General features: G+C 46.3%; 1 protein-coding gene across 1 annotated transcript in view; it reads left to right on the forward strand.

The window, feature by feature from the left end:
* The first annotated feature begins 3,368 nt into the window (after positions 1-3,368).
* Positions 3,369-22,177, forward strand: part of pogza (pogo transposable element derived with ZNF domain a) — a 47,528-nt gene continuing 28,719 nt past the window's right edge. Inside the window, exons 1-6 of the mRNA XM_056298051.1 lie at positions 3,369-3,546; positions 6,582-6,709; positions 7,189-7,283; positions 9,922-10,021; positions 10,564-10,791; positions 15,644-15,977. Of these exons, the coding sequence (XP_056154026.1) occupies positions 6,583-6,709; positions 7,189-7,283; positions 9,922-10,021; positions 10,564-10,791; positions 15,644-15,977 (884 nt within the window). The 5' untranslated portion in view covers positions 3,369-3,546; position 6,582. The remainder of the gene's footprint in view (positions 3,547-6,581; positions 6,710-7,188; positions 7,284-9,921; positions 10,022-10,563; positions 10,792-15,643; positions 15,978-22,177) is intronic.

The raw sequence follows: 22,177 nt of genomic DNA on the forward strand, positions 1-22,177 counted from the left end.
TTGTTCCCTCCAGGTTGGGGATGAGTTGTTGCCTCAAGTGAAGGCATTCAAGTATCTCAGGGTCTTGATCACAAGTGAGGGTAGGATGGAGCGGGAGATTGACAGGCGGATTGGTGCAGCATTGACAGTAATGCGGACATTGTATCGGACTGTTGTGGTGAAGAGGGAGCTGAGCTGGAAAGCAAAGCTCTCAATTTACCAGTCAATCTTCGTTCCAACCCTGACCTATGGTCGTGAGGTTTGGCAAATGACCGAAATGGTGAGATCGCGGATACAAGCGGCTGAAATGAGTTTCCTCCATAGGGTGTCTGGGCTCAGCCTTAAAGATAGGGCGAGGAGCTTGGACATCCAGAGGGAGCTCGCAGTAGAGCCGCTGCTCCTTCGTGTCGAGAGGAGCCAGTTGAGGTGGTTCGGGCATCTGATTAAGATGCCTCCTGGGCGCCTTCCTTTGAAGGTTTTCCGGGCACGTCCAACTGGGAGGAGATCCCGGGGTAGACCCAGAAGTCGCTGGAGGGACTACATGTCCAATCTGGCCTGGGAACGCCTTAGGATCCCCCAGGAGGAGCTGGAGAGCATTGCTGGGGAGAGGGACGTCTGTAGTGCCCTACTTAGCTTGCTGCCACCGCGACCCGACCCCAGAGAAGCGGCTGATGATGAGATGAGACATAAAAAATTAACTTAGCTACCATTAGCTAGCTAACTACATTTCCACAATATGTGAAACTTACTTAGATGTGCTGGCCTTGCGGAGGTTAGAAGATGAGTTTTTAAAAGCAGAGATCTCAAGTGTTTTTCTGGGAGGCGCAGCAAGCAGTTCATGTAACTGTTGCTTTTTTATATTTTGGTATGGAAAATATGGCCAGATGTGGCCAAGGATTGTTGCTGGAAGCTGCCTCTTGTTCTAGTTGCTCCGTCATCATCGGATGGTGCTTGTTTGGCAACTTGGCATCTGCAGTACAGCTGCTCTTCCCCCTCCCTGACACTCAATCCCCGCATTTTGAGCAGACTACTTGTAACAAGGGTATAAATGGCAAACGTAGTGAAGTAAAAAGTCGATTACTGGCTCTAAAATATACTCGAGTAAAGAGTAGAAGTACAGTTTTTAAAAAGGAACAAGTACTCATTCCTTAAAAAAAAATTTTTTTTTTACTCATGTGCCTTACTTGTAACACGTTACTACCCACCCCTGCCCATAAGTATTGCAAAGTCTCTGTCCTCCTTAGGTGAAAGAACTGGAAATATTTTCTGCCTCACCGCCTAATGCGTAAACGAGAGCGTTTACTTGTACACCTTCATCCTCTTCATCCAGCTTTGTAGCCGTCCGATAGCGCATGAAGCCTTTCTTCCGGTCAGCCCATTCTGCCGGTCTTTCAAAGCGGTTAAACTTTGCCATCTTGGACTCATAGTCACTTATGACACCATATAATAAAAACTCTGTTGGTTTATTATGAAACGAACAATGTCCACTCTTTTCCCTGTGGCACTCACTGAAAAGCTTTACTGACTATCATCAGCGCCCTTACAGCTCACTCATTTACTAATCCCGCCACTACCTGCTTTACGTTGTTTTACGTGGCTTCCCCACACTGTCGCAACTACATGCCGTATACACTTTTTTTTTTTTTGACGATTTTTAAACGTTAAAACGTGTCTGGAGGGGTAGTTTAACTTTAGTAAACTTGCCAGGCTGCAGGTTAGCTTCAGAGCATTAGCTGTCACGGTAAACTGATCTGGACTTACTTAGACGTCTGTGTTCGAAACAGAAAATTCTGGATTTCAGCGAATTTCGTGTTAACGTCCCGATAACCTCATACGTCTCACTTTTCGGAACACCCCTCAAGTCAGCATGCCAGCTAAGGTTTATTTGCCAAGCTAACATTTAGCTGTTTAGCTAACTCGGCATGATTTGAGACATTTTCTCCGGTGTCCCTTTACTATATTCAAAACGCATTAGCTGACAAGTCCGCTAGTAAAGTGTCTCTGACTAAAGAAACAAACATTATTAATCTTTAGCTTATCTTTTATATATATATATATATATATATATATATAGTTATATATAGTTATATATATATATAACTAGCAAAGTAGCTCCAACGCATGCCTGCGTGGTAATAAATAGATAAAATAGATAAAAGGGGGTGTGACATGATACGTTATCCAACAAAAAGACAAATTGGCGCAAATAAATACTTCACTATCGCCCACTTCTACGTTGGGTCTTTGCTCACATGGCGGACGGCAGAGCCGCAACGCTAGCTTAATAAGAGGCGCTAATCATTAGCCTGGGAAAGCAGCTCCACCGCATGCCCTGCGTGGTAATAAAATCGATAAAGGGGGGGGTGACATGATACGTTATCCAACAAAAAGACAAATTGGCGCAAATAAATACTTCACTATCGCCCACTTCTATGTTGGGTCTTTGCTCACATGGCGGACGGCAGAGCCGCAACGCTAGCTTAATAAGAGGCGCTAACAATTAGCCTGGGAAAGCAGCTCCTCCGCATGCCCTGCGTGGTAATAAAATAGATAAAAAGGGGGGTGACATGATACGTTATCCAACAAAAAGACAAATTGGCGCAAATAAATACTTCACTATCGCCCACTGCTATGTTGGGTCTTTGCTCACATGGCGGACGGCAGAGCCGCAACGCTAGCTCAATAAGAGGCGCTAATCGTTAGCCTGGGAAAGCAGCTCCACCGCATGCCCTGCGTAGTAATAAAATAGATAAAAGGGGGGGGGTGACATGATACGTTATCCAACAAAAAGACAAATTGGCGCAAATAAATACATCACTATCGCCCACTTCTACGTTGTGTCTTTGCTCACATGGCGGACGGCAGAGCCGCAACGCTAGCTTAATAAGAGGCGCTAATCGTTAGCCTGGGAAAGCAGCTTTTTTTTGTTACTTCCCTTTTCTCCAGACCTGGTTTAATTGACTTGACAGTGAGCGAGAAAGCCAACTTCACCTATCACATCGTGTACAATGTCGGAATTTAACGGTAAATATCGCCGCACGTCAAAGCGAATGGCAGTCTCGGGGAGTTGGCCCCGGCTAGGCGGCTAACATGCTAACCGTCGTTAGCCGGTTGTTGGTGCGCTACTCGTCAACTCTTACGTTTTCAGCGTTCATCTCCGGCTTTATCTGAGTCAGTTTTCAGTCTTTAACTCCGTCGTGTTTTGGGGGTTGTTTATTTTTTCCGAACTCGCGGAGTGAATTGGGGCATCGTCGTTTTTTGTTTTTTTTTAGTAAAAGTTATTGAAAGACGTAGTAACGTTGCGCAGTGACTTAAACCCGCCGTCTCCTCAGCCGAGGCGGGGCCAGCCGCCGCGAGGAGCCGCGCGGACAACCCGGGGGGGGGGGACACAGACCTTACTTAAAGTCGAACTCACGCTAGCGGGGTCCGGCGTGGGCGTTGTTGTTTTCCAGCACAGTGCCGCTAAATGCCGTTCGGCGAGTGAAAAAAAGACAGAAGAAAAGGAAAAAGAAAACCACCGAGTCAGCAATTCTTTAATAGTTGACATTGACAAGAAAGTGGGTCGAGGTAAGAGCGCGACTGGTGTTGGTCTTCTCAGCTTAACCAAGAGCACCCGGAGCTAGCTGGGAAGCTAGCGCGTTAGCTGCGGTGTAGTAGCAGTAAGCTAAAGGCTAACCCCTGCTGCTGCTGTGGTGCTGTTGCTGGGGAGGGAGACTGGAGGGAGGAGAGGGGTGTGTGCGCGGAGGGGCGACCATGCGTCATAGCCCTTGCTGCAGGGCAGCTTGCTCTCTCTTCGGATTTTATATGTTGCCGGGTGCAAGCTCACCCGTGGGTAAATTTGATCGCAAGTGAATGCGAGTCCGTTTTGTTTTCAAGCGTTTGTCTCGTTTTGGTGCAACACAAGGGGCACGCAGCGTCATTTACCTCCGTATGAAAGGCTAGCTCTTTAGCTTAGCGTGCTAACTGTGCAACTGCCATGTAACTCCTGTTTAGCCTAGCTTAGCTTGCTAACAAGCTGCTATTTCTCTAACTGGCACGTTTATTTGCTTTTTTTCCCCCTTGTCAGTGCAAATTATCATTTGGAACGTTTTTTGATTGTGCCACTGTGTGTATGATTTAAGTTTTATGTTTATTTTTTCAACTTTTTTGGGGGTAGAACCCTCACTGATTTCCCACTCAGCCTGAAGTTATTGAGCTAATCCTGCTAGCTAACCCGAGCAGTAATTTAAGATTGTCAAACTAATCCCCTAGAATTACACGTAATTAAACGCGGGTGAAAAGTAGTGTTTTAAATACTATTCATTATATTAACTTTATTTTAATCTTTTAACTTCAAGCTTTTTGGTTGTTTCATGTTATTTATGATTAGGTAAAACCAACCCTTTCTTATGAGCCCATCTTGTAATTTGTGTGTTGGGTTCATCTTTTAATTTTTGTAGAATGCAGATAAGTAGCTTCCACATGCACACTTGTAATGCCAAACAACAGATACTCTGAGTGATAAAAATGAAGTAGATCATTTAGTAACACTCAGTGACACTGCTTTAGTCAAAGCAAAGTCATGACTTCTTTCTTTTTTCACCTAAAACTTAAAGTAGCAACTCTTGGCTTTAGGAGCAGCATAGCAGCCAAATTGTACATTTTAGTTTATGTAGTATTGGTATTGTATCCTTATGGTTTTTGTGGTTGATATTGTATCATATGGAATAGCAGTCCAGTAGTGAGCTTATTAATTCTGTGCACTAAACAGAAAATGTGGACTGATATTGATTATTATAGCCTGAGAGGTTTGGTGGCGTTATGCTGTGAGGAATATTTTCAAGATTCTTGTTGTTAATGTTCCATTAAGACCTTCCGTTAGCGCTGCCATTCTACTGCCTGTAAATAAATGACTTGGACAAATTTAGTACTATGAAATCGGCTTAATTCTTTTCACCACAGGTTACCTGAAACTTTCTGATGAGTACTGAGGCTTAGTGGTCATTTAAGTTCACATACAACTCCAATTTGTTTGTAGTTATACATTTTGGTATAGATGACAGTTATGTGGTTTGGGTGGTGGCTTCATTACATCATCCTTTCATGTTGAATGCATACTGTTGAAATGATCTCGGTTCGAAGTGGTTTATCAGTAAATGCCGAGAACACTGGTGACCAGGTTTAGCACTATTCTGCCTCCTTGTGGCTTTTGTCAGGTATCAGCTTAACATCATTCCACCACATCTCTAACTAGACTGAGACCAAATCCAGGTACCGCCACAACTGAATGCTGGAGGTGGAGAAATTACTAGAAATCGTCTGCTGCATGTGCAGCATAAGTTGTGAGGTAGTATGCTGGCTAGACCTTTACACTGTTAAATGTGCAACATTAGCAGAGAGAGAGAGGTTACGTGTTGGAATTTTAAATTGCTGCATGTGCAACTTGAACAGCAAGGCAGCATGGTAGTTAGACTTTTACACTGCAAGGTAGCATGCTAGCTAGACCTCTACACTACAAGGTAGCATGCTAGCTAGACCGTCACACTACAAGGTAGCATGCTAGTTAGAACTTTACACTGATAAAAGTGCAGCATAACTAGAGAGAGAGAGCGGTTGTGAGTGAGAGGAACTTTACATTGCTGCATGGGCAATGTTAGTAGCAAGGTGGCATGTTAGTTAGACTTACACTGCAAGGTAGCATGCTAGTGCAGCATTAGCAGTGAGGGAAGCATTAGCAGTGAGTGAAGCTAGCCAGCTATGGGCAAGAGCTATAATGTCTGCTCAGTTGTGCTGGCTATGGAAAGAACTGGCTGTAGAGTTTGGCAGTGTATAAATATCAATATTGTGATGTGAGACTGGTTATCGCTTGGGATTTTGGTACTGGTAATATGGTGATATAACTTAAATGTTGTCATTCCCTGGTCTTGAAAGCTGCATTGTAAATTAAGACAATTTTCTGAACTTCAGACTGTTTTCGTGAAATAAACAACGAATGCCTCTACCTGTTTGGTCATCAGATCCACATTACTAATGACTATTTCTCAAAAAACCTCTTGTTTGTAAATATCTTATAAAAACACCAATTGTAACCTCCCAAATATTGTAACATTGTCAATATCTAGGTATTTGGTCAAAAATGTTGTTATATTTGATTTTGTCAGTATTGCCAAGACCTAGTGGCTGCTCACTTTTTTGTATGGTTGTATACCAAAACTACTTTGTATGAAAACATGACAAAGTTTCAAACTGACTACAATTCAGTTCAAATCTTACTTTATTCAGACAAATAGGTAGGTCCATAATAATAATAAAATAAAATAAAAATGAAAAAAAATGCAACACAGGACAACAACACAAAAATATAGCTAAACACAGCAATTCCCAAGTCCACAATGATTAAAACCTAACCTGTACAATGTTTCCAGAAACAAGAGGAGTACCTTGTGTCACTTTGTGTAGGCTCAGTGAAGAGCGTTATAATTACATCTCTGAATCAAAAAATCTTCATTGACGATTGTGGTTGTACTGGAAAGTCTTAGCTGACTAGTATGTTTAGAGGCAAAATTTGCAGTGATGACTGTTTTTACAATTGGAGGTTTCCAGTGACAGGTTTATTTTTATAGGATGGAGATGTCCTATGACAGTCCGGCAGGAATTGAAGATCTGCTGATGGAATGTGATGAGGACGAGCTGTGGTGGCCGTCCATTGAGGAAGTTTCAGGAGAGGAGGAGAAGTACTCACTTAGCAAAAGTAAGTGTATGCACACATGTGTGCGCGCACACACACACACACACACACACACACACACACTCAAAGTGTGTTTCTGAGAAAAATGGCAATATGCAAGGTAGACACAGATAAGCTGTGATTCACTGGGATCTTTGAATCGTATCAGTAGATGCTGTTTTTTTGGGGGGGGGGGATGTTGTGACCAAAGTTGTGAGGAGTTGGTTTGTATGTGTTCAGGATAGACAGCAGATATTGCCTTACACTGCCAAAAAACACCAGATAAGTAGAAATAGTTAAGCAAAATGCCAGTGATTTGTCCAGTGGTTTACAAAAGGTTTGAGAACTGGAGGAATATCCAGCCTACTTTGTTAGACAACTGTACTGACTACTAAGGCATGCTTCTGTTTTGTTGTCACAATATCCCTGCATAGCTCCCTGCATAGCATGAGACTTGAGCTGCCCTTTCTCTGTTTGTCAAGTGACTTTGTTTTGTTCTGCAGTGGTCGAGACTCCCTGCAGCCCTGTGAAGGAGGATGAATCCCTGGAAAGCTCCGTGGCTGTCCCCATTCCCACAGACATTCTCCCAACCCAATCGGTAATCAGACACACATACACAGGTGACATTTAGGGCCCTTTCACACTTATGTTGTTTAGTCCGGACTTTCAGACTTTCCAGAAAAGTCCGAACCAGATTGCCAGGTGTGAAACCTCTTGGACCAGGGTACAGGGATCAAAGACTCGGTCTTTGGTCCAAGCTCAGGAGGTAGTCTCGGTTCAGACCAAGGTTCATGAATGTCTAATGTGAAATCAAAGGTTCGGACTTTCAGCTCAATCATAGGAAGTGATAAAACAAACACAAACAGTAACACCTAGCAACAGCGAGCGCGCCTGGCAACAACGAGCGCACCTGGCAACAGCAAGCGCACCTGGCGGCAACAACGAGCCAAAAGTTCAAGTCAAGGTCCCCTGGTATGAAAGCAAAAGTCCTGAACCTAATGACTATAAAATAACAGATGTGAAAGCACCAGAACCAGACTCTGGTTCAGACCTTGGTTTGGACTTTCAAGTGTGAAAGGGACCTTAGTGCCTGGCTCTTGGGCACGTTTGGAGGGTGGGTGTCGTTTACAATGGGGCTTGAACCCTTTCGGTACGGATGAAAGGTGGTCTTTCCACTTGCTGTACTGCCCTGTATGTTTTGTCCACAACCCTACATGTCTGCATCAGCGTCTGCTCAAATGAGCAAACTTGTCATCAGTGTTTTAAGGGCCTAACCAGCGTTTGTAAGGCTTCTAGTTTGAGAGCCACAGAGTCAGCTGCTTTACCTAAGGAAAACTGATTTTTCTTGTGGATGAACACGTTCAGAATAATAAAAATATGAAGAAAAAAATCAGTGTAAATATCTGTCGGATAGATTTCTATTTCGGTCTGACAGATTTAATATCTGTCCATTTGATTAATCATTTAATGTTTAAGTTGTAAAAATGATGACTATTGTGTACATTTAAATACAGACATGTCTAGATAAAATACAAGGGAGACAGAATAGCCTAGGTTAACAAACAACAAGCATGAAGTTGTGTATTTAGAAATAGCAGCCTGTCGACATGCTGAGGGGTAAGTAAATGAATGTCACTTCTGAAAAGACCCATCCGCTTACATCTAATTGATGGATATGATTTGTTTGTGTGATTTAATTTAGTTTATGGTTTGATTAGTTTAATTTATTAGCTTGATCAACACAGTTACACATCAACAAACAGGTGTGCACTTCTTAAACTGCATATACTAAAGTCAGGAGCAAGATTTTATATACTGGGGGCCAGTGTAAGGATGCAAAGAGAAATTAGATGTGTGTGCACATATAGACGGTTTGAAAACCCGTCATTCTGGATATTTGCAGCATTTGGATCGCAAAGACTGGTAGACCAGAGGGAAGTGCATTGCAATAGTCAAACCTGGAGAGCTAAGTAGAATGCTGCCGAGGAAGTCGGGAGTTGCAGAGGAGTCTGTAGGAGTGGTGCAGGATATGTATAAGGGTGTGTGACAATGGTAAAGTATACTGTTGGAATGACAGATGGGTTCAAGGTGGAGGTGGGGTTACGTTAAGGATTGGCTCTGAGCCCTTTCTTGTTTGCAATGGTGATGGACAAGTTGCAGACGAGCTCAGGCAGGCGTCTCCGTGGACTGTGATGTTTGCGGATGACGTGATCTGTAGCGAGAGTAGGGTGCAGGTTGAGGAGAGCCTGGAGAGGTGGAGGTATGCACTGGAGAGAAGAGGAATGAAAGTCAGTTGGAACAAGACGGAATACATATGTGTGAATGAGAGGGAGGACAATGGAATGGTGAGGATGCAAGGAGTAGAGGTGACGAAGGCGTATGAGTTTAAATACTTGGGGTCAATTGTCCAAAGTAACGGGGAGTGCAGAAGAGAGGTGAAGAAGAGCATACAGTCAGGGTGGAGTGAGTGGAGAAGAGTGTCAGGAGTGATTTGCGACAGAAGGGTACCAGCAAGAGTTAAAGGGAAAGTTTACAAGATATAGTTTGGAGACAGTGGCACTGATGAAAAGACAGGAGGTGGAGCTGGAGGCTGCAGAGTTGAAGATGATAAGATTTTCATTGGGAATGATGAAGAAGGACAGAATTAGGAATGATTATATTAGAGGGACAGCTCAGGTTGGACAGTTTGGAGACAAAGCAAGAGAGGCAAGATGGTTTGGAGATGCTGGGTATATTGGGAGAAGGATGCTGAATATGGAGCTGCCAGGGAAGAGGAAAAGAGGAAGGCCAAAGAGGTTTATGGATGTGGTCAGGGAAGGCATGCAGGTGGCTGGTGTGATACAGGAAAATGCAGAGGACAGGAAGAAATGGAAATGTATGATTCGCTGTGGCGACCCCTAACGGGAGCAGCCAAAAGTAGTAGTATGAAATTTAGGTACGGTGGTAACCCCATGGTTCCTTGCGCATCTGGGGGTAGGATTGTTGAATTACTGTGCCTGTGTTTTTTGGAAGGTCGACCTTTTTAAATTCCCACTGGTTCAAGATGACGTATTCCTATAAGAATATTTTAAATCCATTCATTTCAATCTCATGTCGTGAAGGAATAATTTCAGTGGTTGTTAGGGATGGAGTTTGGTTTTTATAGCTTTTTTTTTTTTAACAGAAAGTTATCTCTGACTCACCGTTTTATGTACACGTGACACTGGTTTTTTTTGTTTGTCTTGTATGTTAATCAGGCATCAGAGACCCCTCTCCAATGGCCCTGGACCCCAAATTCTCCACGGGCTCCTCTTGGATTCAGACTAAACGGACAACCAGTAAACATGCTACCGGGAGGTCAGTGTAGACAACTTAAAGCTTTATGGAGTCTTAATTTTAGGCTACAGCAAAAGCCCTCTCTTAGCAATACCTGTTTATTTTATCTGTCATTTTGATCAACAAAAAATGGTTTGAATGCAGAACAAGCAAGAGGGAATATCTCGGTTATCAGTTATCTTCAGACAGTTATTTTCAGAGTTCTTGAATTGTGTTGAGCTTTAAGTCAAGTCTTATTATTGTCATTTTAGTCAGAGTAGATAAGTAGAAATGTGTTTGTCATGAGTCACCGGGTGAGACAGTTAAAATCTAGTGGACAGAGTAGTAAACCCTGACATCACAAAAGGTACAATAGGAATTCAGTCGTATTGCAACAGATAGTGGCGTTTCAGACATCATAAAAACAGTGCAACAGTCTGCACAGGGCAGAATTTGAGGATTGTGCGATGCAAAATTCAACAGTGCAGCATTAACAACACTGCAGAACTGTGATAACATTACATTAAGGTATTGAATTGAAGTTCAGTAACCCAAACATTCTGACTTCCCTGTTCCTTTTTCAGGGGAAGGGACCAAGCTGAGGTTACTCACGCAGCCGGCGGGCTCGGCAAGCGGCTTTAGCAGCCTCCAGATTCCTGTTACCCTCAAGATCTCCAACCACGTTGGTGTGCATGCAGTTAACACCATGGCCACTCTGAAAGTTCCTCTTCACGAGCCCAGGTCTCCCTCACCACCTATCTGCCCTGTACCGCCACCTGTACCCAAAGAAGACCTTATCCCAATCATCACTGGTAAATACAGTCCAGAACCAGAGATGTTTGTCTATACAGTGTTCACTTCTCCATGCTACTCTGAAATCTACACTTTTAGATTTCTCAGTAGGTAAGACTGCTCTGAAAACCATCCACTAAGTTAAGTCTGAAAAGTCCACTATGCCAGCCTAATCAGGACACTTGAGTTGGCCAGAAAGATGTGCTGGATTTGATTAACTGTCTCTGGTTCCTTACCAGGGGTAATGATGAGATGTACAGTAGGCTGACCTTGATGAACTGCTGGCTGGCTTGCCCCCCCCCTTTCTCCCCAATTGTACCTGGCCAATTACCCTACCCTTCCGAGCTGTTCCCTGTCACTGCTCCAACCCTTTTGCCGATCCGGTGAGGGCTGCAGACTGACTACCAAATGCCTCCTCTGATGCATGTGGAGTCGCCAGCTGCTTCTTTTCACCTGACACAGGACTTTCACCAAGGGGATGTAGTGTGTGGGAGGATTACGCTGTCCCCCCCCAAACAGGCACCCCGACAGGTGATAGGCACTAGTGCAGTGACCAGGACACATACGCACATCCGGCTTCCCACCCACATACACAGCCAATTGTGTGTGTAGGGACACCCGACCGAGCTGCAGGTAACACGAGAATTTGAACTGGCGACCCCCATGTTGGGAGGCAATGGAATAGACCGCCATGCCACCGGGACGCCCCACTGGTGGGCTTGTTACTGTAATGAGCAGGGATTTGGCTTTGTTGATAACTGGCTTCTTAACTGCTGATAGCGGACAGCATTCACCCTACTGGGGACGGCGCCACTCTTTTGTCTAACAGTATAGATAGCTGTCTGCTAGGGGGGGATAATACTGGATCGAATTCCGAATCGTTCGATACGGTCTTCACAGTTCGATATGCTCCCCATTTTGCAAGATCGTGTGTTATTAATTGGGCAAACTTACTTAATGCTATGAACTCCTCCTCTTGCATCTTAGACATCAAGGAGGTATTTTCAACTATCAGCCCTGTAATTCTGCAAATTCTTAATAATTCTCTGGTCTCTGGTTCTTTTCCAGACAGTTTAAAGCGTGCCATTGTTCACCCATTGCTGAACAAACCTAATTTAGATCCCCAGTCACTAAGTAACTACAGACCAGTCTCCAAATTGTCTTTTTTATCTAAGGTTCTGGAAAGAGTACTTTCTTCTCAATTGATATCTTTTATGAACACTAATAGTGGTTTTAATAGTTTCCAGTCTGGTTGTAGAGCACTTAATAATACCAAGACAACAGTCGATCACAACATCCTCTTACATCGCTTAGAGACTACGGTTGGCATCAAGGGCTCAGCTCTAAGCTTATTACGCTCTTACCCCACCAACAGTGCTTTTTCTGTTGTTCCGGGTAACTACCTCCTCAATGGCTCAGTTGAGTTACAGTGTACCTCAAGGGTCTGTTCTTGGTCCCCCTCTCCTTTCTTTAAACATGCTGCCCCTTGGCTAGATCATTCAAAATCAAAATGTGCTCTACCATTTTTAAGCTGACGACACTCAGTTATACATGCCACTAAAACGCTCAGATCCTAGCACCCTAGCAAATCTCACAACTTGCCTCTGACATTAAATCCTGGCCCTTTTGTTACTAATCTTGATGTTCTGTCAGGTAGTCTTAAGCAGGCTGCTAGGAATCTTGGGGTAATATTCGATGCTAACCTCAGTTTTGATAATCAAATAAACAAGTTCAGTCATGCTTTCTCCAGCTAAACCTAACCGCTAGAATTTTGTCATTTTTATCAATTGCTGATCTGCAAAAAGTTGTACATGCTTATATCTATTCTCGGGTTGACTATTGTAATACACTTTATTCTGGTATCAGCAAGGTCTCCCTCCATCATCTGCAGTTAGTACAAGACGCCGCTGCTTGGCTCATTACCGGGACAAAGAGGCATGCCCATATCACTCCTGTGCTTTCCTCTCTATACTGGCTCCCTGTTATACTTCGAATTGATTTTAAAACTTTATTGCTCACTTTTAAGACTTTAAATGGTTTTGCTTGGAATCTTGGGGTAATATTCGATGCTAACCTCGGTTTTGATAATCAAATCAAACATTTTGTTCAGTCATGCTTTTTCTAGCTCAAGCTAATCTCCAAAATTAGGTCACTTTTATCAATTGCCGATCTGCAAAAAGTTGTACATTCTTTTATCCATTTTCAGCTTGACTATTGTAATGCACTTTATTCTGGTGTCAGCAAGGGCTTCCTCCACCGTCTGCAGTTAGTACAAAATGCCGCTGCTCAGCTCATTACCGGGACCAGGAGGCATGACCATATATGTCTCTGCTGTGCTTGCCTCCCTACACTGGCTCCCTGTTATATTTCGAATTGATTTTAGAAAAATGTATTATTCAAAAAGAATTTAAAATGTATTAATGGTCTTGCTCCTGCATACATTTCCAGTTGCCCTTTCGACCATTAAGATTCGCAGATGGAGCCCTGCTGGTTATTCCCAGGTCTTGGTTTGTCAAAAAGGGTGATCAGGCTTTTGCTGTTTGAGCCGCCATACTATGGAACGTTCTTCCTGTTGAACTAAGACAAACCGAGTTTCTAGCTTCTTTTAAATCTCATCTTAAAGCTTTTCTTTTTATGAAAGCTTTTACAAATGTTTGATATATGTTTTTATTTATTTATACTTTTTTTAAATTTTTACTCTTATTTGATCTTGGTCTTATTTTTGCCTCATCTGCTTTTATTTCTTTGTAAAGCACTTGGTATCATTGTTTTAGAAAAGTGCTACATAAATAGTTATTATTATTATTATTATTGCTATTATTATTTTATTATATGGAGGAAGTGGAAAAGAGGGCTCTGATGTCCGATCCAGGGACACCACCTAGCCATTGGTTCAGATTTGTGGATGACACCTGGGTTGAAATTAAATCTGAGGACGTACAATATTTCACTGACCACATTAACTTGGTGGACAACCACATCAAGTTCACCGAGGAGGATTTGAAAAATGACAGGTTAGCCTTCTTAGAATGTGAAATTTCAATTGGTGATGGGGGACATTTGATTGTTGTTTACCATAAACCAACACATACTGATCAGTACCTAAGGTTCAACTCTCGTCAACCACTGGAGCACAAACTAGGAATCATCAGGATGCTGTACCACTAAGCCGGCAACATCCCCACTGACAGCAGCTGGGGAAGGGGATAAATCCCACATTAAACAGGCCCTGGTTAAGTGGTTATCCTATCTGGGCATTTGTCAAAGCCAGAAAGACGCATCAGCCGATCGAAGTGAGAAGAACAGCTACCTAAGCGTAAACCAGTAGTGATTCCATATGTGGCGGGAGTGTTGGAAAAGTTGAAACAAGTATTTTCCAAACACCGCGTCTCGGTTGCTTTAAAACCCCAAAACACCTTGGGTTCCCCAGCATAAACAAAGCAATATAGTGTATGTACGCTGTTAAGTGTTGAGAGGATTGCTGTGACTTGTACGTTGGGGAAACTAAACAGACACTGGCCAAGAGGATGGCACAACACAGGAGAGCTAACACGTCAGGCCAGGACTTCACAGTCTACACCATCTACAGGCCAGTGGCCACTCTTTCAGGGATGAGGATGTGCACATCCTTGACAAGGAGGAACGCTGGTTTGAATGGGGAGTCAAAGGGGCCATCTATGTGAGACCATCCCTGAACCGGGGGGGGGCTAAGAGTACGTCTGTCACCATCTTACAATGCTGTGGATGCAACTAGTCCCCAATCGTCTGTGAATAGTACACATGGCCATTGAAAGTAGTTGGTGGGTACGCCTATTTGCATATGAAACCGATCGTTGGTTTCAGTTGTTATGCAGCGGAGCTGTTTACAAGGGTGGGGATACCTGCAGTCAGTTGAGACTGGTGAGGTCATTTGGATGAGTGATGAAATGTTTCTCCTTCTAAACGTTGTTGAACTGATGAACCTTTCTGTCATTGTGATTTACTTGTTCTCAGTCACGTACGAAAAACAAGCAAGTAACAGCCATTGCAGGCATTTTTACGTAAGTGAAAAGTAACAGAAAATCCAACGTTATAAGGAAAAAAAATTTCTCCCAATTTAGTGGCCAATCGCTCCCTATTTTAATTCAAACACCCACCCTCGTACTGTATGCGTTCGTCAACTGCATCTCTCCGGCCGGCAGTCTCGAAGGAGAAGCCTTGTCACGGAAGTGGCGAGGCGACTCCAGGCCGAACCACTGTTTTTTCCGACACACACAGAGACGCATTCATGTGACGAACACAAGCCGACTCCGTCCCCCTCCCGAAGACAGCGCTGCCAATTATTGCTGCTTCATGGAGTCCGGTCATAGTTGGATCTGATGAGACCGAGGCGCGAACCCTGTTCCCCAATGGGCAACTGCATCGACATAAAGCCGATGCTTAGACCGCTACACCACCGCGGACCCTACAAGGAAATTTTAAAAAGGCAAAGTGTCCCCAAACCTTTGATGAGCAGTATATACAGTTCATTCCGATTTGTCATTGAATGTGATTTAAACTGCAATAAGGTTGCTCCATAATTGTGAAGTTGCATAACATGACATCACACACTTTTGTTTTTGCAACGATAGTAGGGGGAGAATTGCTTCATGTAATATGAACCTTACAGTTCATGATAAACAGGGAAATTGCCCCCCCCCCCCTTTGGTGGCAAAAGGCATTAATACTGGCTTTTTACAATAATTAAGTATAGCAAGAGCGAAGGTAAAATGGTCCCACAGTGAGAAGTCGACCACATAGAATGGACACTGTACCATTGTTCAACTTAACTGTTTTCTTCATCCTTCTCTTCCTCCCCCTCCTTTATCTGTTTGCTCTCGCTCACACATCCAGGAGTGGTATCTGGTGCTGCAGCGGAGAAGGTTTTGAGCGGCCACAATGTAAACTTCACTCCCCAGACTGCTGAGCTTGTATCCAGCCCACCGCCTTCGGCGCTTAGGCTCCAGAGTCTGGCCCAGGCCCAGAACCTCATCAGCCAGCCGGGCATGGCCATAACCTCTCCATACCTCCTTTCTCCACCCGGTAGCCGCAGTAAGACATCTACCACAGTTCCCAAGCTCCCACACGGAGGTATAGTGGACTTATTTGATTTTAATGAATCTGTTCAATATCAGCATATTCACTATTTTCATAGGATATATAAATACACACACAACCCCAAGTCAAGGTCTTAATGTCTGGAATGTGATTGTTACGTCCTTGTGTTTGGTCTGTGTAGTTTAATCCTGTCCAGAATCGCTCCCTATTTGCTATATACAGGGTCCCCGCAGATCCTTAAAAAGTCTTAAAATGGGGTGCCCGGGTAGCATAGCGGTCTATTTCGTTGCCTACCAACACAGTGATCGGCAGTTCGAATCCCTGTGTTACCTCCGGCTTGGTCTGGCGTCCCTACAGACACAATTGGCATGTCTGCGGGTGGGAAGCCGGATGTGAAGAGTAGGGTAATTGGCCAAGTACAATTAGGGAGAAAAAGGGAGGGGGGTCTTAAAATGTCTTGAATTTCTTATTTTTTAATTCAAGGTCTAAAATATCTGTAATTTTAGGTAGGGAGGTATTAAATTTATTCTGGGGCAGAACAAATGAGCATGTATCTATTTTTTCATTCAGGTTTTGTTTTTATTTTATAGTATTCCACTGTAGCCTGACAGTTGTTGCAGGCAATGTACAATGCATTTGCACTAAATGGCATACACTAAACCGCCAGGGGCAGTGGGACTGGGAGACAGTAGCTACCAGGCAGCAGGAGGCAGCAAGCATAAAGAAAATGGGTAAATGTAAATTCAGTCGGAAATGGTGGGAGGATGACAAATATCGTGGTTGGCTTAAACAATCAAGCAAATCTTATGAGGCATGATATGAGCTTTATTGCAACACATACAAACTGGTGACAGTGGGTTGTTAAGCACTGGCTTCTCATGAAATCCAAAAAGCACAAGCGCGATGCTAGCACTCGAGAAAGCACTCTGGCCATCGGGTCATATGTTGAGCCCGTTGCTAGCTTGGCTGCTTGTAGTAACGTTGGAGGTAATTTGTCTCCTGTTAATGCACATGCCCGAGCTACAGGCGCTGTAACTACCACTGCTCAGCTGAGCAGTCAGCAGACAGCATTCAGCTGGGTTTTTTTTTTTTTTTTATATATAAATTTATTTCTGATTTTTTTTTTTCCCCTTTTCTCCCAATTTAGTGGCCAATCGCTCCCTATTTTAGTCCAAACACCCGTCCTCGTACTGCATGCGTTCACCAACTGCATCTCCCCAGCCGGCAGTCTCGAAGGAGATGCCTCACCACTTTCGTGACAAGGCGAATCCAGGCCAAACCACTGCTTTTTCCGACACGCACAGACGCATTCATGTGACGAGCACAAGCCAACTCCGCCCCCCTCCCGAAGACAGCGTTGCCAATTATTGCTGCTTCATCGAGTCCGGCCATAGTCAGATCTGACAAGACCGAGGTGCGAACCCCGATCCCCAGTAGGCAGCTGCATCGACACAAAGCCGATGCTTAGACCGCAGTTTTTCTCTGACAGCCATTTTGAAAGCAGCAATACTTCGGGTACTAAGTCTCCTAAAGAAAGCAGAAACTTCACGGAATTAGCAGAGAAGACTGCAGGGACGGAAATGGCAATGCTGAAAACAAAATCAAACTCCGACGAGACGAGCAAAGGAAATGAGAGCAGTTTCTAGTGCTGGATGGTCAAATTGATAAGACAGCTGATGAGCTGTGACTCATCATGAGACATCACGTCCATTGACAAACGGGGGTCAAAGAAACTTTGGATCGTTTATGTCAGAGAGGGTCTGAAAAGGAAATAAACTTAGGTTTGGTTTAGATTGTCAACTTCGGACCCGTCTCTATTGTGCCCTCTTGTGCATATTTGATACTGTAGTGACCTACTTGCAGGTTACATATTCACCATGTGGGCCAGAGACGGTCCCTTTAAGACAGTGGGTGGGGGTTAGCAAAGGGTATTGTGGGTAGACACGAGGCTGAGGTTTAGCAGAATGAACTACTGACTTAGTTTGAGTTGGAGGAAATAAACGACCCCACGGCTATGTGGTCAAAAGGAGAAATGGACTCAACTCCTTTCTTTCATCCTCCACCTTGGTGACCCCGACGTGAGCCATGGCAAACGAAGCTACCAGTTGAGCGGCAGTGGCTGACGCCGTGACGCTCAAACTGCCCGACTTCTGGGAAACGGCTGCGGCAGCATGGTTCGCTCACATTGAAGCCCAGTTCGCTACTAGGAACATCACCGTGGATGAGACCAAGTACTACTATGTCGTGGTGGCACTCGGAACATTTACAGCGTCACAGATATTGGGCCGCTTGCAAGCCCCGCCGCCCGTGGATAAGTACGGTACGATTAAAAGACACTTGCTGCAGGCTTTTGAGCTAGCAGAGGTGGAGCGGGTGGATTCGGCCCCCCTATGGATGCTGCTAACGGCACCCCTGTACGCACCTATGGCACGAGGTATGTGGAGTTGGTTTTTGGAGGTTGACGGTTCAGCTGGGACTTTGTAATGGCGAAGGTGTCCATTGCCCTCCTGGGTGCGGATTTTCTGTGCGTTTATGGGCTGTTGGTAGACGTTAAAAACCGCCGCTCGATTGACGCCGTCTCCTTCTGCTCCTACCCATATACGCTTGGGGAGGCAGGTCCCATCGGCTTGTCCAACATGATTACCACAGGGGATGAATTTCAGCGTCTGCTCGCTGAGTTTCCGGACCTCACAACGCCCATCTTCTCATCAGCAGTCACCAAGCATGGAGTGGAACACTACATCACCACCACAGGCCCCCCAGTCTACGCCTGTGCACGGCGCCTCAACCCAGCCAAGCTCGCCATTGCGAAGTAGGAGTTTGCCAACATGGAGCGCCTCGGCATCGTGCACCGCTCCGACAGTCCATGGGCCTCCCCCCTGCATATGGTCACGAAGGCGAATGGTGGCGGGCACCCATGTGGTGATTACCGCCGTCTCAGCAACGCCACGACGCCAGACCGCTACCCCGTCCCGCACATCCAGGACTTCTCTGTGAACTTGGCAGGGGCGGTCATCTTCTCCAAGGTGGACCTTGTGCGCGGATACCACCAGGTGCCGGTCCGCCAACAGGATGTACCGAAGACGGCAGTAATCACGCTGTTCGGGCTGTTCGAGTTCCTGAGGATGCCATTTGGGCTCAAGGGGGCTGCACAGACCTTTCAGCGGCTCATGGACTCTGTACTGCGAGATATGCCGTTCCTGTTTGTTTACCTGGACGACATTCTCGTGGCCAGTACGTCTGCAGCAGAGCACCTGGTCTACCTCCGGCAGTTGTTCGAACGGCTCAGCCAGCATGGGCTCATCTTCAACCCGGCAAAGTGCCAGTTGGGCCTTCCAACCATTGATTTCCTCGGGCACCGGGTTACAAAGGACAGAGCAACCCCCCTCCCCGACCAGGTGAACGCTGTCGCCAGGTTCCCACGCCCGAACACGGTGAAATCCCTGCAGGAGTTCCTGAGCATGGTGAACTTTTACAACTGGTTCATTCCTCGGGCGGCTCATCTCATGCGCCCCCTGTATGAGGCTCTGAAGGGTAAGGACCCCAAGGGCCCAGTGGACTGGTCGGAAGAGAGAAACCGGGCGTTTGAGGACGCTAAGGCTGTGCTGGCTGAAGCCACCTTGTTGGCACACCCATCACCAACTGCCCCAGTAGCACTCATCACGGATGCCTCAGATTACGCCATGGGGGAGTGTATGAGCAGTGGGTGGGCGGAGCCTGGCAACCGCTTGCTTTTTTTCAGCTGCGCAGCAGTGAGAGGAAATACAGTACCTTCGACCGGGAGCTTCTTGGCCTGTTTCTCGCCATCCGCCGCTTCCGGTTCCTGCTGGCCGCCGGTTCTCTGTGTTTGTGGACCACAAGCCACTGACATTCGTCATGGCCAAAGCCACCGAGCTGTGGTCTGGGCACCAACAGCGCCAGCTCTCTTACATCTCCGAGTTCACCGCTGACATTCTGCACGTCGCCGGCAAGGACAACCTCATCGTCGACTGCCTCTCTCAGGCGATGTTGAGAGCCGTCCACTTGGGACTCGACTACACAGCCATGGCTGAAGACCAGGCTGCTGACACAGAAGTGCAGGCTTACTGGACTGCTGACACTGGGCTGCAGTTGAAGGATGTGGTGTTCGCCGATGCTGGGGCCACGCTCCTCTGTGACATCTCCATGGGTCAACCCCGGCCCATGATGCCCACGGGCTGGCGGCGACGGGTTTTCGACGCCATCCATGGCCTTTCACACCCAGGAGTGAAGGCGTCAACGAAGTTGGTGGGGGCCTCATGGCCTCAGGAAGGATGTCAATGACTGGGTGGGCACCTGCATGGCGTGTCATCGCTCCAAGGCTCACCGCCACACCTCCACACCAAGGCACCCCTGGCGCTGTTCCTAGTGCCTGGGAGGCGTTTCAACCACGTCAATGTGGACCTAGTAGGACCCCTTCCCTCCTCCCGTGGTTTCACTCATCTCCTTACCATGGTGGACAGGACCACTAGGTGGCCAGAGGCTATTCCGTTGTCAACCACCACATCTGCTGAGGTGGCCCAGGCGTTCATCGGGTCCTGGGTAGCCCAGTTTGGCACGCCATCTGACCTCACTTCTGACCGGGGCCCACAGTTCACATCCGAGCTCTGGACTGCAGTCGCTGAAAGCCTAGGGGTGAAGCTGCATCGCACCACGGCGTACAACCCACAGGGCAACAGTTTATGTGAGCGGTTTCATCGTTCTATGAAGGCCGCTCTTCAGGCCAGCCTCACAGACTATCTGGGCCGACCGGCTCCCGTGGGTCATTTTTGGCCTGCGGACCACCCCTAAGGAAGACCTCCAGTCCTCATCGGCTGAGCTGGTTTACGGCCAGCCACTGCGGGTCCCAGGGGAATTTCTCCCAGACGGCACGGCACCCTGGTCTGTTGCCCGCCAACGGGCTGTGTTCCAGGACGCTGCCGGCGTTTTCACTCCAGTCCCAACTTCGCGGCACAGCCTCCCTCAGTCTTACATCCCCAAGGACCTGCAGTCGGCTGGGTAGGTCTTCATCCGGCATGACGCCCACCGTACCCCCCTGCGGCCCCCCTACGATGGCCCCTTCCGTGTCCTGGGAGTGGGGGCTAAGACTTTGTTGTGGATGACGGTGGTAAGCAGGAGTGGGTTTCAGTGGACCGCCTCAAGCCAGCTCGCCTGGACTTGGACAGGCCGGTTCAACTGGCCCAGTGCCCTCGGCGTCGACGCCCCCCTGCCCCACCACCTGTCAAGAGGGGCCGTTTTGGCCGCATTATTCGTCCCCCGCCTCGTTGATTTTATTTTTTTTTTTTTTTTTGTCATGGTGAATTCTGGGGGGGCCTGTGTAGTGACCTACTTGCAGGTTACATATTCACCATGCGGGCCAGAGATGGACCCTTTAAGACAGTGGGCGGGGGTTAGCAAAGGTTATTGTGGGTAGACACGACGCTGAGGTTTAGCAGAATGAACTACGGACTTAATTTGAGTTGGAGGAAATAAACGACCCCACGGCTGTGTGGTCAAAAGGAGAAGTGGTCTCGTCTCCTTTCTTTCATCCTCCACAATACTATTGTTTTCCATTTGACTGGGACTTGTCTACCGTCATAGTTTTATTTTATTTAATTAACAAGAAGGCTGTTGTCAGCTAATTTGCACAAAAAAATTGCTTTTATATTCAGTCAATAAAACTGAACAACACTGTATACATTCTAGTTTGTCTCCCCCCCCATGGAAATGGTATTATTTTTCCATTTAGAGGTATTAAAAAGGCCTTAAAAATCATAAAATTTGTATTTACAAAGTCTGCAGATACCCTTTATACAGTGCACTGTATTCACGTTCCTCCATTTCTTTTGTGTCTGAATTCTCTCTCTCCTCCCCCCCAATTTTCTCCCCAATTGTACCTGGCCAATTACCCCACTCTTTCGAGCCGTCCCGGTCGCTGCTCCACCCCCTCTGCCGATCCGGGGAGGGCTGCAGACTACCACATCGCCAGCTGCTTCTGTTCACCTAACAGCGAGGAGTTTTACCAGGGGGGCATAGCACGTAGGAGGATCACTCTATTCTCCCGAGTTCCCCCTCCCCCTGATCAGCCGCCCCAACCGACCAGAGGAGGCGCTGGTGCAGTGACCCGGACACATACCCACATCCGGGTTCCCTCCTGCAGACATGGACAATTGTGTCTGTAGGGATGCCCGACCAAGCCGGAGGTAACACGGGGATTCAAACCGAAGATCCCCGTGTTGGTAGGCAGTGGAATAGACCGCTACGCTACCCGGGCGCCCCCTGTTGTGTCCGAATTCTAACTGTAAAACTTACGTATTACATAATGGCCTCAAA

Source organism: Lampris incognitus, chromosome 18 (genome assembly GCF_029633865.1).
Source record: "Lampris incognitus isolate fLamInc1 chromosome 18, fLamInc1.hap2, whole genome shotgun sequence".
NCBI lineage: Eukaryota > Metazoa > Chordata > Actinopteri > Lampriformes > Lampridae > Lampris > Lampris incognitus.